This window comes from Salvelinus namaycush, unplaced genomic scaffold (assembly GCF_016432855.1).
Source record: "Salvelinus namaycush isolate Seneca unplaced genomic scaffold, SaNama_1.0 Scaffold690, whole genome shotgun sequence".
In the NCBI taxonomy this organism is placed as follows: Eukaryota; Metazoa; Chordata; class Actinopteri; order Salmoniformes; family Salmonidae; genus Salvelinus; species Salvelinus namaycush.
The window spans coordinates 112,388-131,307 of NW_024061409.1; the positions used below are offsets into that span (position 1 = coordinate 112,388).

General features: G+C 43.0%; 2 protein-coding genes across 2 annotated transcripts; one reads left to right on the forward strand and one right to left on the reverse strand.

Moving 5' to 3' along the window:
• Nucleotides 1-1,419: 1,419 nt before the first annotated feature.
• On the reverse strand, nt 1,420-13,611 carry LOC120042450 (arginase-2, mitochondrial-like). The gene is made up of 8 exons (XM_038987288.1): nt 13,413-13,611; nt 13,233-13,305; nt 8,387-8,561; nt 7,766-7,925; nt 7,076-7,170; nt 4,354-4,458; nt 4,073-4,209; nt 1,420-3,670 (listed from the first exon to the last, which is right to left on the reverse strand). The coding sequence occupies exons 1-8, from the start codon at nt 13,521-13,523 to the stop codon at nt 3,483-3,485; spliced, it is 1,044 nt and encodes a 347-aa protein (XP_038843216.1). The 5' UTR covers nt 13,524-13,611; the 3' UTR covers nt 1,420-3,482.
• A 979-nt stretch (nt 13,612-14,590) lies between these two features.
• LOC120042449 (RNA-binding protein 25-like) lies at nt 14,591-18,576 on the forward strand (the record flags this gene model as incomplete). The annotated part of the gene is made up of 5 exons (XM_038987287.1): nt 14,591-14,736; nt 15,090-15,201; nt 15,533-15,582; nt 15,689-15,865; nt 18,504-18,576. Coding segments are annotated over exons 2-5 (394 nt in total), but the record flags the coding sequence as incomplete, so codon positions are not given.
• Between the last annotated feature and the right edge of the window lie 344 nt (nt 18,577-18,920).

An 18,920-nucleotide genomic window follows, 5' to 3' on the forward strand; every position in this document is an offset into this window, starting at 1 on the left:
GAATCGCACCGAGTAGTGATTTTGAAATAGAACAGGGGCGTGGTGTAGTACATTCCATGTAAAGGAACAATAAAGTAATTGAATCGCACCGAGTAGTGATTTTGAAATAGAACAGGGGCGTGGTGTAGTACATTCCATGTAAAGGAACAATAAAGTAATTGAATCGCACCGAGTAGTGATTTTAAAATAGAACAGGGTCATAGTGTAATGTAGATAACAGCATGGTGTGTTGTTAAGGGCACCTGTTACTATCCCATGACTTCCCACAAGTGGCTGAACAGTTATTGTTATCTTCCTCTGTTCTACTCAGGGAAGTGTTTTTCCATTCAGCATCAACCCCCAGGGAAATATAGCTTTCTTCATAACAGAGATACAAACTAACTCCCTTAATAAATATTAATATTAATGACTGTATTAAGGAAGTAATTCAAATACTGAGCTATAATGTATGCTCAAAATATTTGGCAAATTATATTATTTTATACCCAATACAATTGCTCAGAGAAATATATTTTGTTTAGGGGAGAGTGGGGGTAAATTGAACCAAAAGGGGTGAAAGTTCAGCCACCCTTGTTTCTAGGAAACCATACACAAAATGTATAATTTGACTAAATATGTAGGAAGAGGTCGGTCGTCATTTCCATGGAGTCTGTGAATAAAGAAACCACATGGAAAAAGTAGCAAGCAAGAAAAACGTATTTTCACCAAGTCAAATGAACATATGATGCTTGTATCTAAACCAAAGTAGATCATTTTAAGATTGTTCTATACATCAGTTAGGGTCTCTATAAGCTACAATATGAGGTCCTACACCTAGCATGACAGTGCATCCATATAGCTGTGTGGGCTAATACAGTCAAAATGTTGAGCCATTACCACAAGCCTGTTCTCCCCAATTAAGGTGCCACCAACCTCTTGGTGATTATTTTATTTTTTAAATCGCAATTGCATTTCCTTGATTCCTCACTTCCTCTCTCCTCGCCTCCTTCTCAAAACCCATTGGATGAGAATGTCCGAGAGGAGGAACCGTTCTCATCCAATGGGTTTTGAAGAGGCGGCAAGGATTTTACCAGGGTCTTCTCACGATTCCCTGTGTCCTTTACTTGAAATCCTCTCCTTGCTTCCTACTGAAGTTGAGAGAGAAATGCGGGGAGAGGACAGGAGGAAAGACTATATAGTGACAGCATTTTAGAGTATGTGATTATTCCAGAACATATCGGTGTCTTGTAGCCTCATGAAACCAGACTGGGCACACCTAACTCTCCATATACTGTGTAGACCTGGTTATATAAGACTGAACATTATATAACAGACTAAAACCAACTAGACTTGCTCAGCCAGTCATAAGCCACGCGTCTCCGCTGTAACTAGTAATGAACACACATCTCCGTGGTAACTCGTAATAAACACAGACTGACGTCATTGTGGAAGACTAAATTACTTTATTTAAAATACAGATTCAGTGGTCACATCAAAAGGCATGTTTTTACATTTAGTAAATAAAATAATATTATTTCACTCTTATCAGCATTTACCATATCCATTACGTACACTACTTTTAACTTATAGAAATTTACTGGAGAAAAGCGTTACCTAGTCATTTAAAACTGTTACAAATGTAAAACCATACAGTAAATACATAAACATGGATTCATAATGGTGATTATTCAAATGTAAAACTAAAAAACACAATACTTCTAATAAAATGTGTCAAAACCACATCTGGTCCAAAAGTGCATAAGCGTCACTACAACAACTCAACTGGCACAGCATCCCTACCAACTGGCACAGCATCCCTACCAACTGGCACAGCATCCCTATGACAACTCAACTGGCACAGCATCCCTATGACAACTCAACTGGCACAGCATCCCTACCAACTGGCACAGCATCCCTATGACAACTCAACTGGCACAGCATCCCTACAACAACTCAACTGGCACAGCATCCCTACGACAACTCAACTGGCACAGCATCCCTACCAACTGGCACAGCATCCCTACCAACTGGCACAGCATCCCTATGACAACTCAGCTGGCACAGCATCCCTATGACAACTCAACTGGCACAGCATCCCTATGACAACTCAACTGGCACAGCATCCCTACCAACTGGCACAGCATCCCTACGACAACTCAACTGGCACAGCATCCCTACCAGCTGGCACAGCATCCCTACGACAACTCAACTGGCACAGCATCCCTACCAACTGGCACAGCATCCCTATGACAACTCAACTGGCACAGCATCCCTACCAACTGGCACAGCATCCCTACGACAACTCAACTGGCACAGCATCCCTACGACAACTCAACTGGCACAGCATCCCTACCAGCTGGCACAGCATCCCTACGACAACTCAACTGGCACAGCATCCCTACCAACTGGCACAGCATCCCTACCAGCTGGCACAGCATCCCTACGACAACTCAACTGGCACAGCATCCCTACCAGCTGGCACAGCATCCCTACCAACTGGCACAGCATCCCTACCAGCTGGCACAGCATCCCTATGACAACTCAACTGGCACAGCATCCCTACCAGCTGGCACAGCATCCCTACGACAACTCAACTGGCACAGCATCCCTACCAGCTGGCACAGCATCCCTACGACAACTCAACTGGCACAGCATCCCTACCAACTGGCACAGCATCCCTACCAGCTGGCACAGCATCCCTACGACAACTCAACTGGCACAGCCACTACGTATTTAGCTGAGGTATATGTCCAAACCAAACACATTAGTAGAATAATAATAACAGTCTGCACCTAAACGTAGTTTTCAGTTTCATGCTTGTCGTCGTGTCCGGCTTCATACAACCCCATTACAGAGCTGCAGCGTCAAGTCATCAGCAATGTTGAGTTTTTGTAATTATGTCTATGGCATACCGCTGATCACCATGTCTATGGTATACCACTGATCACCATCAAATACAGTCAACATTTCCCTAGTGGAGCTGGGGAGGCTGTCTTTCCAAGGCCAGGGAGACCAGCTGATCACAATCAATTACAGTCAACATTTTAGATGAGAGCTTTCTATAGCCTGGGTACCAGTCTGTTTGTGTGACTATTTTGTGCGATTCCTTGTCCTGCCAAACAGATGACACGATAGCAAAGCTCTGGGCCCAGGCTAAGTTTTTCCAAGTCATCTTAGTAAATAAGGCATATAAGCCTTTAACTGGGCTTATTAGTTATTATAAGTTCAGTCATGATTGAGGTTTGACTGACTGTTGAACAGGTTGCCATACAGCACCACACACACACAAGATGTAACAAAACACTTTCCAACTACTGCATCAGCGTGTGTGTATGTAAAGTCTTTTAGAATTCAGGAATGCCAAGTGGTCATATGTTGAAAGTTCTTAGTCTTTTAGAAGCTGTGTTCCAGAAGCTGTGTGTTCTAGAAGCTGTGTGTTCTAGAAGCTGTGTGTTCTAGAAGCTGTGTGTTCTAGAAGCTGTGTGTTCTAGAAGCTGTGTGTTCTAGAGCCGGAGCTGTTCCGTGTCCTCTTTAAGCGTTTGCGACTCCTGAGTGATGGGACCTCCCTCACGGGTCTGCCCTAGGGCGGATGCGATGACGTCCACCGCCATGGAAGCAGTGCTCTCCACCGCCTCACGACTCGCCCCCAGGTCTGGGTTGACCTCAACAAGGTCCATCACTGACAACAACCCTGGAGATTAAACACAAAGTACAATCTATTAGTTTCAGATCATTTGGTAGAACGTTGCAGACAGAAATGTTACTTCAAACATAGAAACTGGACGTCAAACAATGTTTCAGATTTAAATGTTACTTCATAGACAATGTTTATATTCTCATCGTATCATAAGTATAAATATAATGAAGGTTACGTATCCACTATTCTCATCCTACCAAGAGTCGGCCATAACTTAGAGGAAAAGGCTCCAAGTTTAATGACAGACCTTTCCTCATTATTTCTTATGAATGTGTTAGTGTGACTGTGGCTGATCATTATCCATGTATTTCAGTGTCTATGACTGCCATGTGAATATATATATTTTTAAACTTTTATCTTCTCAAAACAGAATAATTATAGCATGCCCTAACATACCTGTGTTGTGGATCTCCTCTGTGATCCAAATTCCTTCTCTGTAAGTCAGACCTCCGTTCACTGGTGTTCCTGTGGCTGGGGCCAGAGACGGGTCCATCGCATCAATGTCAAAACTCAGATGGATTGGCCGCTGCTTCCTGTTGGACAAGAGAAGAAGAAAACGGGTTCAGAATACAGTTCAGCGAATCAACTTTCAACTCAAATGTCAACTGAACACATCCAAACTGTCAACTAAATACATCCAAACTATCAACCACAATGGTATAGTGTAATTAAATTACCTTGACAAGAGGTGGTCGAAAGTGACTTCCATGACTCTCTGGATACCGAGCCTGTCGATGTCTCTCATTGTGAAGTACTGGACACCCAAGTCCTTCAGGATGTCGCTGCGAGGAGAAAGGAGAGTAGAATGTCATTAGTATCATGTCTGGAAGTATATTTGGATGTTACGGGTGTACATTTTGTGTACCAAAAAAAAAAAAAGTCAATTCACATTTGAGTCAGTTAGCAGACAATCTTATCCAGATCAACATACTATCACAATACAGAAACACAAAGACGAATGTGTGCAAACCAAGTGACTGTGGTATGACTGGTATGTGGTTGTCCCAGAATAATGGGTCTTGTTTACGTGGGTGCAACATTATGAAACGTTCACAAAGAAATGTTTACTATTACTTACAATCATCCAATGTTGAACAAGCTGATGCTGGGCCTAAGTAATGCAATAAACTCTTCTTTTGGTTGGTGATGTGAAAGGTGATATGTATCATGTTAAGAGGGGAACTTCATCTTAGAATGACAAGTATGTACATAAATGGAGGACACCAAGATGAAGAAATATGTGGTTGTCCCACATACCCACATACCTTAAGTTGAATGCACTGTGAGTCACTCTGGATAAGAGTATCTGCTAATGACTAAAATGTAATGAAAGTGTATACTACTGCTACACGTTTGTTTGTTTATTTGCGTTGTTTGTAACTTATTTTTTAAACTTATTTTGTACATAATGTTTGCCGCTATCGTCTCTTATGACCGAAAATAACTTCTAGACATCAGGACTGTGATTACTCACCACGGACTGGCAGAATTCTATTGTTCCTTTATTGAGTCTGACGAGCCCGACGCGAATGATATACCGCTTTCTCAGGAACAGGCCCAGATCCCCGTGATTTGCGTTTAGAGGAGGCAGAGAAAAAGGGGCAAGAGGGCGGGCTGCCTTCTGAAAATTTGTAGGCGATTGAATAAACCTCCACTTCCTTCCATTCTGCTAGCAAACGTGCAATCTTTGGAGAATAAAATAGATGACCCACGCGGAAGATTAAACTACCAACGGGACATTCAAAACTGTAAAATCTTATGCTTCACGGAGACATGGCTGAACGACAACACAATCAACATACAGCTGGCTGGTTATACACTGCACCGGCAGGATAGAACAGCAGCGTCTGGTAAGACAAGGGGCGGTGGACTATGTATTTTTGTAAATAACAGCTGGTGCACAATATCTAAGGAAGTCTCGAGCTATAGCTCGCCTGAGGTAGAATATCTCATGATAAGCTGTAGACCACACTATCTACCTAGAGAGTTTTCATCTGTATTTTTTGTAGCTATCTACATATCACCACAGACTGAGGCTGGCACTAAGACAGCATTGAATGAGCTGTATTCCGCCATAAGCAAACAAGAAAACGCTCACTCAGAGGCGGTGAACCATCAAGGCGACGAACCATAATTTACTACAGCTCAGCGTTCAACACCATAGTGCCCTTAAAAGCTCATCAATAAGCTAAGGACCTTGGGACTAAACACCTCCCTCTGCAACTGGATCCTGGACTTCCTGACGGGCCGCCCCCAGGTGGTAAGGGTTGATCCTCAACACAAGAGCCCCTCAGGGGTGCGTGCTCAGTCCCCTCCTGAACTCCCTGTTCACTCATGATTGCAGAGCCAGGCATGACTCCAACACCATCATTAAGTTTGCAGATGACACAACAGTGGTAGGCTTAATCACCGACAACGACGAGACAGCCTATAGGGAGGTCAGAAACCTGGCTGTGTGGTGCCAGGACAATAACCTCTCCCTCAATGTGATCAAGACAAAGCAGATGATTGTGGACTACAGGAAAAAGAGGAATGAGCATACCCCCATCTCACCGACAGGGCTGCAGTTGAGCAGGTTGAGAGCTTCAAGTTTCTTGCGAGATTTGGCATGGGTCCTCAGATCCTCAAAAGGTTCTACAGCTGCACCATTGAGAGCCTGACTGGATGCATCACTGCCTGGTATGCAACTGCTCGGCCTTCGACCGCAAGGCACTACAGAGGGTAGTGCGAACGGCCCAGTACATCACTGGGGCCAAGCTTCCTACCATCCAGGACCTCTATACCAGGCGGTGTCAGAGGAAGGCCCTAAAAATTGTCATAGACTCCAGACACTCTGGTCATAGACTGTTCTCTCTGCTACCACACGGCAAGCAGTACATGAGCACCAAGTCTAGGTCCAAGAGGCTTCTAAACAGCTTCTACCCCCAAGCCATAAGACTCCTGAACAGCTAATCAAATGGCTACCCAGACTATTTTCATTGCCCCCCCCCCCCCTCCTCTTTTACACCGCTGCTACTCTGTTGTTATCATCTATGCATAGTCACTTTAATAACTCTACCTACATGTACATATTACCTCAACTAACCGGTGCCCCCGCACATTGACTCTGTACTGGTACCCCCCTGTATATATTCTCGCTATTGTTATTTTACTGCTGCTCTTTAATCACTTGTTACTTTTATCTCTTATTCTTATCCGTATTTTTTTTTTTACGGTATTGTTGGTTAGGGGTTTTTCAGTAAGCATTTCACTGTAAGTCCTACACCTGTTGTATTCGGCGCATGTGACTAATAAAATGTGATTTTACCTACTGCTATACTACTACTTAAACCAAGGGTTTTAACTGTGTGTTATAATCCAGATTATTGTACTTAGTAGTGTACAGAGAAGTGTACTTACTACTCTCCCGGGTCTACGTCTCTCAGGCCAATGTAGACCAGGTCTTTAGCCGACAGGAAGGGCTTCACCCAGGAGAAGCCTGGGAGCTCTGGCATCTACAGACAACAATGACAAGAGGTGAGTATCAGGGCAGAGGAGTTTTACTGTCGTAAAGTGTAGCCTTGTTGTCGTGAGAATAAAGCCTGCTCTCAGAACATGACATCATAACATCCAATAGGAGTAGGCTATACAGCACAAACAGATCTGGGACCAGGCTTGCCCTGAGACATGGTTGTAGACTCCTATGGTATCTTAAAGAAGGCTATACAGCACAAACAGATCTGGGACCAGGCTTGCCCTGAGACATGGTTGTAGACTCCTATGGTATCTTAAAGAAGGCTATACAGCACAAACAGATCTGGGACCAGGCTTGCCCTGAGACATGGTTGTAGACTCCTATGGTATCTTAAAGAAGGCTATACAGCACAAACAGATCTGGGATCAGGCTTGCCCTGAGACATGGTTGTAGACTCCTATGGTATCTTAAAGAAGGCTATACAGCACAAACAGATCTGGGACCAGGCTTGCCCTGAGACATGGTTGTAGACTCCTATGGTATCTAAACGATAACAGATAGTTATAATAGTCTACAGGCTTGTCTCGGGGGAAGAACCAGGCTAGTGAGAATGCCCCAAGGCCTCGTTCTCTTACCTTGTTCTGCAGCTCTTTGATCATGAAGGCCACCGACTGTCCGTGGAGGTTGCCTGAGGGAGAGGTGAAGGGCGTGTTTATGTCAGCGTGGGCATCGACCCAGATCAGACACAGGTCAGGACACTGCTTGGCGTGGCCTTCCACTGAACCAATGGCCAGGCTGCGAGGAGAGAGATCAGGAAGTGAGTTAGAATCCGATCACCATTATTCCACCCTCCCAGGGAACACGGACTTATATGTGTCACTATCATAAAGAAACTGGTTACTGCCAGTTTCCAATGTCCTACTTAACCCAGAGTTTAGTGTTCGACCATCTCTGCAGCACTCCACCAGGCCTTTACGGTAGAGTGGCCAGACGGAAGCCACTTCTCAGTAAAAGGCACATGACAGCCCGCTTGGAGTTTGCCAAAACACACCTAAAGATTCTCAGACCATGAGAAACAAGATTCTCTGGTATGATGAAACCAAGATTGAACTCTTTAGTCAGAGAGTTCTAGGGTCCTAAGCCTGCCTAGTACTTAATTTCATAACACTGTCAATGTTGACAGTTCTATAAGTCGCTGTTGCTAAAATAACCACAGTGTTCTCTGAGAACATGACGTGGGTTGTTGTGGTATGTACCTGTGGTCTCCTCCAAGCATGATGGTAGTGTGTCCGGCTTCCACAGCGTTGCTGACGGCCCCTGACAGCAGTTTGTTAGCTCTGCCCACAGTGCGAGGGAAGGGGACGTGCATGTAGGGCTCGTCCTTCTCCAGATGCTGGAAGCTCAGGTCTCCAAAGTCATGCACTGGGTAATCTGTATGAGGAAATTAAAGGTATTTTTTATATTCATTATTGTTTAAAAAAAATAAAAAAATAAAACTGGATTAATTTAACAGCAAATGGATGAATTGTTGGGAGTATTTTGTTAATGGCTAAGTGCTAATGGATTCCTGAGACCTAGAAGTCGCCCCAGATCTAGAAACAGCCTTGGCTTTTCTGGGTTTGTTGGATGGACGCTGCTTTTAGAGCTTGTTGTGCTATGGTGCGTGCGAAGGGATGTGAGTTTGTGGCCCAGACGGTTGTGGCGGAATTTTCACTGTCACATTAAGCTACAAGCATACATACATACATACATACATACATACATACATACATACATACATACATACACAGTTGAAGTCTGAAGTTTTTCAACCACTCCACAAATGTCTTGTTTACAAACTATAGTTTTGGCAAGTCGGTTAGGACATCTACTTTGTGCATGACACAAATCATTTTTCCAACAATTGTTTACAGACAGATTATTTCACTGTATCACAATTCCAGTGGGTCAGAAGTTGACATACACTAAGTTGACTGTGCCTTTAAACAGCTTGGAAAATTCCAGAAAATTATGTCATGGATTTAGAAGCTTCTGATAGGCTAATTGACATCATTTGAGTCAATTGGAGGTTTACCTGTGGATGTATTTCAAGGCCTACCTTCACATGCAGTGCCTCTTTGCTTGACATCATGGGAAAATCAAAAGAAATCAGCCAAGACATCAGAAAAAAAAATGTTTGTAGACCTCCACAAGTCTGGTTCCTACTTGGGAGCAATTTCTAAACGCCTGAGGGTACAACGTTCATCTGTACAAACAATAGTACGCAAGTATAAACACCATGGGACCACACAGCCGCCATACCGCTCAGGAAGGAGATGCGTTCTGTTTCCTAGAGATGAACGTACTTTGGTGCGAAAAGTGCAAATCAATCCCAGAACAACACCAAAGGACCTTGTGAAGATGCTGGAGGAAACAGGTACAAAAGTATCTATATCCACAGTAAAACGAGTCCTATATCGACATAACCTGAAAGGCCGCTCAGCAAGGAAGAAGCCACTGCTCCAAAACCACCATAAAAAAGCCAGACTACGGTTTGCAACTGCACATGGGGACAAAGATCATACTTTTTGGAGAAATGTCATCCGGTCTGATGAAACAAAAATAGAACTGTTTGGCCATAATGACCATTGTTATGTTTGGAGGAAAAAGGGGGAGGCTTGCAAGCCGAAGAACACCATCCCAACCGTGAAGCACGGGGGTGGCAGCATCATGTTGTGGGGGTGCTTTGCTGCAGGAGGGACTAGTACACTTCACAAAATAGATGGCATCATGAGGCAGGAAAATTATGTGGATATATTGAAGCAACATCTCAAGACATCAGTCAGGAGTTAAAGCTTGGTAGCAAATGGGTCTTCCAAATGGACAATGACCCCAAGCATACTTCCAAAGTTGTGTCAAAATGGCTTAAGGACAACAAAGTCAAGGTATTGGAGTGGCCATCACAAAGCCCTGACCTCAATCTTATAGAAAATGTGGGCAGAACTGAAAAAGTGTGTGCGAGCAAGGAGAACTACAAACCTGACTAAGTTACACCAGCTCTGTCAGGAGGAATGGGCCAAAATTCACCCAACTTAATGTGGGAAGCTTGTGGAAGGCTACCCGAAAACGTTTGACCCAAGTTAAACAATTTAAAGGCAATGCTACCAAATACTAATTGAGTGTATGTAAACTTCTGACCCACTGGGAATGTGATGAAAGAAATAAAAGCGGAAATAAATCATTCTCCCAACTATTATTCTGACATTTCACATTCTTAAAATAAAGTGGTGATCCTAACTGACAGGCAATTAATTTTTACTAGGATTATAAATGTCAGGAATTGTGAAAAACGGAGTTTAAATGTATGTAAACTTCTGACTTCAACTGTATATATATTTTTTTACCTTTATTTAAGTAGGCAAGTCAGTTAAGAACAAATTCTTATTTACAATGACAGCCTACCGGGGAACAGTGGGTTAACTGCCTTGTTCAGGGGCAGAACGACAGATTTTTACCTTGTCAACTCAGGGATTCGATCCAGCAATCCTTTTGGGTTACTAGTCCAACGCTCTAACCACTAGGCTACTTTCCACCCCAAAGGCATTAGGTCTTTCTCCAGGCTCTGATGTCCAACCCCCTCTACCCTTGCTCTCCTTACACCCCCCCTCTCATATCATCTCTGATTGCCAAGACGTAGTCATTCAAGCTGTCACTGGAACCCCTGTATGTCTGACTGGGCAATACTTTCCATGTGTCCCATTTCCCATGTGTGTCCTCTCAGGTTTCTCCAAGACAAGATCACCTCTTGCTACCACTGCTACGGTGGCAACGAAGTAAACACAAAGGAATTTGTTGGAAATTGGGTTGCAATGCACCCCCATCTACTAGTACTGGCACCTCGGACTAATGACTTACGAGTTGAAGTAAACAAGGGATTTGAAACAACATCTGTGGGTGACAATATTCCACCGGATTGGTGGGTGTAGAGTTACTCTGCTGATTAAGAGGGGACCAATGTGGTACCTCGTTATGTCTAATACACCCCCCCGTGTTACCATCTTAGACCACTGGACAGGAATAGCTGAATCCAGTACTCGGGGGGGCATCTCTGTTCATGCAATCATGATCTAATACAGTATGTATTTACACTTGACGCAATGTCAGTGATATTTGATGCAGTTCAAAGGGATGTTTCCCCATCTTGACAATGACTGAACATCTCAGTCTTCTAGATATTAAAGGAGGATATCATTTTTTATTCTCCCCGTTGCCAAATTGGCATCAGAAAAAGTTATTTACTTTTCATACTTTTTGTTTTTAATAAACTTCTCATCTCAGCAGTTTGAAGTCCACTTTTACAAACAACTAAAATAGCACCATGTAGCATATCAAGTGAATGTGATTTTACGAAACAACTGAAATAGCACCATATTGCATATCAAGTGAATGATTTTACAAGAGATCATGAGTCATATCAACAAGGCACATGCTTGGACACAGCAGGAGATGAACAAAGCATCGGCCTCAAAGCTCTCGATAGACTAAAGGCCTTTACTTAAGGATGAGTAAACTGGAACATTTTGTTCCCAATGATTACAACAGAGGTCACAAATTCTTATAAATGTACCAGTAGTCTGAGCTCATATAAAAGCACTTTAAATGCCATAAAATCCCCCTGGACTAGTGTATTTAAAAATGGTGTTTCTTAAAGACTTTGGGGTTTGATGTCTTGTTAAAAGTATGCCAGTGGTCCACATCCAACAACAGAGAGAGAAAAAAAAAAACACAATCTAAAGATAGGCTTCTCATATTACACTGCAGGCTGTCCCTGGGAACGGTTGACTGGGTGGGACGGTTGATTGGGTAACTGCCAAAAAAGCACCTTTGCCTGTGCCATGAGTGCAAGCTGTTGATCTGTCCCACAGCTGAGTGCTCAGGGATGAGATGGGGCTAAGATGACAGGAAATGACTTGCACATTCCAGAACTAAACCTGGGGATCTCTACACTGGAACATTTGTGTCTCACTTTAACTTTTACACTCAACTAGATGTAGGCTTGCTTGCTGCACTTCATTCAGATGTGTTGTGTGTGTGCTGAGACATCATAGGCCTCACTATTTATGACCTGACAATAATCCCATTGGTTTAGAAGTGGAATCATCTTGTCTGAGGAAATGAATGCCCCTCTGCTCAAACCGGTCCATATAGTCTCCTAAGGCAGACAGGTAGCTTCACACATGGACAATGTTCTACGATTTACCAACTAATGCTTTAATGCTTCACGTTTTGCTGAGAAAAACTCGTTCTGTGTGGCATCCCTAGCCAAGCCTAGCCTATGTAGATTATTTTATCTTTTCACAATTAAGATCTGACCCTTTAAATTATTTCATTATTAATTACTTGGATGTGTATGCATATTGTCTGACGCAATTTGTGCGCCTCCTTGCTCAGATTGGTCCACGGTCTGAAACAAGCCCACGGTTTACTCTGGATTGGAAGACAGTTTGGGTATTACCAAAGACAGCAACGTTATCGTATGCAGTCACATGGAGCCGGATGTGTGATACAATCTCACTGTTAGGTTTACACAAACTATTTTTTCGTACCATCTTTCAAACATTCAAGACGGCGATAGGGGCTCCAATTAATCTATTATAGGCGGGAGGGTACAAAGGGAAAGCTGTAGTCCTAAATGGGAGGAGAGAGTTCGCTTTTTCGGGGAAGGCTCTGTATGTGCGTAAGGGGTGACGACAGCAGAGACTTGCTCATTCTTTCTCGCCCATGTGGCCCAACAAAACCGCTCTTTTACCGTTTTATTTTCGAGATAATAATCGTTTTAGATAAAATAAAAAAAAATCTGTTTAGATCGCCAGCATTCAAGATCTAAACAATATCCTAAATATGGTTGTTTTCTTTGTTTGGCAACATTAGCTTAGACCCATTTATAGTAAAAGACTGATGTAATACATGCTTTACTTCCCCTAATAGAAGGAAAAGAGGAAGCAGCTCTCACATGAACCATAAACCTTTTTCAGGGTTAGAATAAGTTTTATATACAATTATTTTAATCCAACAGTACATTTCTAAGTTTGTTTTATAATTTTAAGATTTTCCATCACTTACCCAGATGTGAAAGTCTCTCGATCAGACCAGCATCTCTGATGGCTTTGGGTCCATTTTCCACCCCTCTCCTTTTCTAAAAGAAAAAACGACAACGTTCAATAATTCTGGTAAACGAAATAGCCTAATCAAATAATCATATTCAATAAATGAATCCTAATAGTATATGAGCTTTTTCCTTACCTGTCCTTTTGAGAATGGGGCTCCTAAAACAGCCACAGAATGAGTTCTGCTCTGACAGGTATTGTTGAGTTGCGTCCGTAGAAGACGACACAGTGGCCCTCTTAAAGTCATTCTAAAATCCTATTTAATTTATCCGTTAACTTCAAAATAATTGATAACAACCGTTTAACGACCAAGGCTGCGATTCAAAAGCTCTTCTTCTCTCTCTTATGATGTTGATGCTCTGCCGGGGGCTGGTCTTATGCTCCCTTTGATCTCATTAATATTCATGAGATGCCAAGAGCACGATCAACAGAAATGTGTAACCCTTAATTTGTCTCTAAACATCACTGGGCCGTATTATTATTTTATTTTTTTATACCCCAAATCAAATTATTATTATTTTATTTTCGATTTAACTTTTATTTAATTAGGCACGTCAGTTAATTAAGAACAAATTATTATTTACAATGACGGCATACACCGGCCAAACCTCATTGGGGAACGTGCGTCAATACCATATGCCACACCTTCGCACTAGCCAATGAGATGTGTCCAATAGATGGGTTTGTTCCGAAGGAGTGTCTTGTGTTTCTGAAACGCACCCATGATCCCGCAATTTCGCAGGGGCGGAAATTTCCACCAACACAGCAAACTGCGGTTGACAAACATGTTGCTTGACCTCGATGTCTGCTTTCCATAATTGTGCAAAACATATTAGATATCAGTCTGTACCCCATGTTTACATGCAGTGGAGTGTGACCTATTGGCCATATACCAATTTGCTATTTCAATAAGCCTGTTTTGGGGGGGGCTAAGAAAGGCTTATTAAAATAGCAAATAGGTATATTTTTTATTATGGGCTATTCAGTAAAAGTCAACCATTGTTTTTATTTTGTGGAAATACAATAATTTAGATGAATTGTGTTGTTGTTATTGAAGAATATAATGTAACAGAACGTTGCCCGTGGGTACAGCTTCTCATCACCTAAATACAGTGGTTTGTGTCTGTTCTGTTGACCTGTTTTGGAGCAAAAACATAAAAACCCTAACGGTGGTATGGGGCCAGGCTACCGTACTATAATAAACAGGGGTATTTTGGACCAGTATGTACCCCTGTCGCCCCCAAGTGTTGAAAAATTGTAAACGTTTTTTTTTTAAAATGGCATATCCCATAATGCATTGCAAAAAACACAGGTCCTTGTTACAGGCATAACGTAGCTAGCAAGTTAGCTATTGAAGACCGATCAAATATCGTTCATATAGTAATTTAGACTGACTTATATGAAAACAGATATAATACATTGATACAAGAGTACATTGTGTGCACGCCGCCTGTTTTCAGGTATGTTAACACTAAACTATTTTAGTAAAGGGCCATAACGTTAGCAAAGTTAGCTAGCTAGCTAACTTGCGTGGTAGCGGTGGTATCTACCAGCTAGCAGGAAATGTGAACTAGAAAACGCTTTTGTTGCATTGATTAGCTAACCAGCCAGTATATAGAATTTAACCTTCTTTGTGGAATGTTTAAATGCATGGCTATTATAGGTTGTGTTGTGTAACCAAATATCTAGGATAGCAGTAACCTAAGCTAGCCGGTATAGCTAGCCTAGCTAGTTTATCCCCGCAGGCCAGAATCTATCCATGGGTACCCCCATGGTAGTCCCTAAACCTGTGCGTCTCTTCTTGTTCCCCCAGGTCACTCCACCTCCCAAGATGTCGTACCCCCCTCACCTGAACCGCCTCCCCCAGTTGCCCCCCGGGATTCGCCCTCCCCACTTCGCAGGGTTCCCCCAGGGAGTCCCAGCAGGTGGGATAAAGTCTAGTAGAGCTGGGCAATATGGACAAATATCCATATCGCGAAAAATTGCCTGAATTGATGCGATAACGATAAATAGAACGATACGTTTATAACATTCATGTGCACCACCGTTATTTTTTTAATTTTTATATTTCAAACAACTACTAGTTTGTTGGTTGTAGTCATCAATTGTCCCATTAACAATCACCCATATTAGCAAACATATTTCATTGATATCAGAACATTCTTCGTCCACTTTAAGGGATATTGATATTCAGATCTACGGAGTGAAGAGTTTGAAGGTGATAGATTATGATGATGTCTCTCGGTCTTCTCCCAGGTACGCCCATGATTCCAGTCCACATGGGGATAATGACCTCTGCACCTACGGTGAGCTTGAACTGTTATTATCACACACACACACGAAGTATAAGTTCATCACACTGGCTGGCAGACAACTCTTATTTCCTAATGTGTGTATTGTGTTTTATTGCAGGTCCTGGTTCCTACCACAGTGTCTATGGTCCAGAAGCCTCCTGCTCAGAGGAAAGAGCTGAACCCAGTCAGAACCAAGGAGATCCAAGAGGGAGGCAGTGGAGGTCCCACCACTACAGTGTTTGTAGGGAACATCTCAGAGAAGGCTTCTGACATGCTGGTCAGACAACTGCTAGCGGTAAGCAGACCTGGGATTGGAAACATGGGTTGGAATTTTATATAGAAATACTTTTGTCCAGCTGAACCAAGTCACACACACAGGGGTTAAAGTTCTCAGTCACTGTGACGGATTTCTGTCGTATGGATTCTGGAGAGGTCGTTTTTCAGATCAGTCGGGGGGTTTGGAGATCACATAGCCTAATACAGAAGCATGTCTGTTCTACAAAATATATTCCCAAATAAATATATTCCCCTTATTAAATATATTCCTTTTATTAAATATATTCCCTAATAAGTTCTCAAATATGACATTTTCTCTGTTACGCTGTGTGCACTGCACTGACATGCATGATTGTTGCTGACACTCTGATGTTCAGATGAAGTGAATTAAACAATCTGCAATGCTTACCACCACGGCGCTCGACACAGACAGCGGTGTCTAGCCTAATGTAGCCTGCTGGTAAAGTCATTCAAAGCCTCTACTTTATCACTCAGGATGTAACTTTCCAGTCTACTATTTTTGCAATGTAATGTTGTTTGGAACAAACTCAGACAAACCTATAGAATAGTTGACCTGTTTACTTTAGTCGGCTTGTTCAATGCCAGATAAATATTCCTATCGAGGCGCATTGAAGTTGCAAGAGCCAACCTTGTTCCTGGAGAGATACCTACTGTAGGTTTACATCTATCTAGTCCAGGGCTGCCTAACCCTGTTCCTGGAGAGATACCTACTGTAGGTTTACATCTATCTAGTCCAGGGCTCTCCAACCCTGTTCCTGGAGAGATACCTACTGTAGGTTTACATCTATCTAGTCCAGGGCTCTCCAACCCTGTTCCTGGAGAGATACCTACTGTAGGTTTACATCTATCTAGTCCAGGGCTCTCCAACCCTGTTCCTGGAGAGATACCTACTGTAGGTTTACATCTATCTAGTCCAGGGCTCTCCAACCCTGTTCCTGGAGAGATACCTACTGTAGGTTTACATCTATCTAGTCCAGGGCTCTCCAACCCTGTTCCTGGAGAGATACCTACTGTAGGTTTACATCTATCTAGTCCAGGGCTCTCCAACCCTGTTCCTGGAGAGATACCTACTGTAGGTTTACATCTATCTAGTCCAGAGCTCTCCAACCCTGTTCCTGGAGAGATACCTACTGTAGGTTTACATCTATCTAGTCCAGAGCTCTCCAACCCTGTTCCTGGAGAGATACCTACTGTAGGTTTACATCTATCTAGTCCAGGGCTCTCCAACCCTGTTCCTGGAGAGATACCTACTGTAGGTTTACATCTATCTAGTCCAGGGCTCTCCAACCCTGTTCCTGGAGAGATACCTACTGTAGGTTTACATCTATCTAGTCCAGGGCTCTCCAACCCTGTTCCTGGAGAGATACCTACTGTAGGTTTACATCTATCTAGTCCAGGGCTCTCCAACCCTGTTCCTGGAGAGATACCTACTGTAGGTTTACATCTATCTAGTCCAGGGCTCTCCAACCCTGTTCCTGGAGAGATACCTACTGTAGGTTTACATCTATCTAGTCCAGAGCTCTCCAACCCTGTTCCTGGAGAGATACCTACTGTAGGTTTACATCTATCTAGTCCAGTGCTCTCCAACCCTGTTCCTGGAGAGATACCTACTGTAGGTTTACATCTATCTAGTCCAGGGCTCTCCAACCCTGTTCCTGGAGAGATACCTACTGTAGGTTTACATCTATCTAGTCCAGGGCTCTCCAACCCTGTTCCTGGAGAGATACCTACTGTAGGTTTACATCTATCTAGTCCAGGGCTCTCCAACCCTGTTCCTGGAGAGATACCTACTGTAGGTTTACATCTATCTAGTCCAGGGCTCTCCAACCCTGTTCCTGGAGAGATACCTACTGTAGGTTTACATCTATCTAGTCCAGGGCTCTCCAACCCTGTTCCTGGAGAGATACCTACTGTAGGTTTACATCTATCTAGTCCAGGGCTCTCCAACCCTGTTCCTGGAGAGATACCTACTGTAGGTTTACATCTATCTAGTCCAGGGCTCTCCAACCCTGTTCCTGGAGAGATACCTACTGTAGGTTTACATTTATCTAGTCCAGGGCTCTCCTGAGATACAGTGCCTTAGACCGCTGCGCCACTTGGGAGACCCATATCCATGGTCCAATATTTTAATATATTTTTTTTACCAATATGTTATTGGGCTCATTTCTGGAGGTAAAAATGATAGTTTTGTTGATGTCAGAATAATAAATAAAATAAAATCGTTATGGAGTAGAGTATCCCCCGTAGCGCTTCAGTAAAGGGACTGGAATTGGTCATGACTTTCTGACATGAAAGGGCAGGTTACCTTTGACCCCAGACAATCCATCTGAGATCAATACATGTTTCAGTCATATTACTGTAAAACCCTGCACACAATGTATCTTCAGGAAAATGACCCATTTCTAGTTTGTGTTCTGGTTCTTCTCACGTTTTTCTTTTTCCTTTCTTCATCCTGTTCTTCGGGTTCTTTGGGTTGTAGTCTGTGTTAAAATGTAAAACACTTTGTGACAACTGTTTTTTAATGTAAAAAGGGCTTATATGAACCAATGTGATTGAATGATGATGGATCACTCTGACATTTTGGTGTTTAGTCTCAGATGAGGTCCCCTCTGCCTGTCCTTTCCTCCATCTTGTAGAAATGTGGCCTGGTCCTGAGCTGGAAGAGGGTCCAAGGGGCTTCTGGGAAACTGCAAGGTAAAAACAAAACAGGTACAATACTTCTACTCTACTTTCCCTCCTTTCCTTGTTATGTTGTTACAGCCACGTTACCGCCAAGTCTGTGTTGTTACCGCCATGTTACCGCCATGTTACCGCCACGTTACCGCCAAGTCTGTGTTGTTACCGCCATGTTACCGCCATGTTACTGCCACGTTACCGCCAAGTCTGTGTTACCGCCAAGTCTGTGTTACCGCCACGTCTGTGTTACCGCCAAGTCTGTGTTGTCACCTCCACGTCTGTGTTGTTACCTCCACGTCTGTGTTGTTACCTCCACGTCTGTGTTGTTACCTCCACGTCTGTGTTGTCACCTCCACGTCTGTGTTGTCACCTCCAAG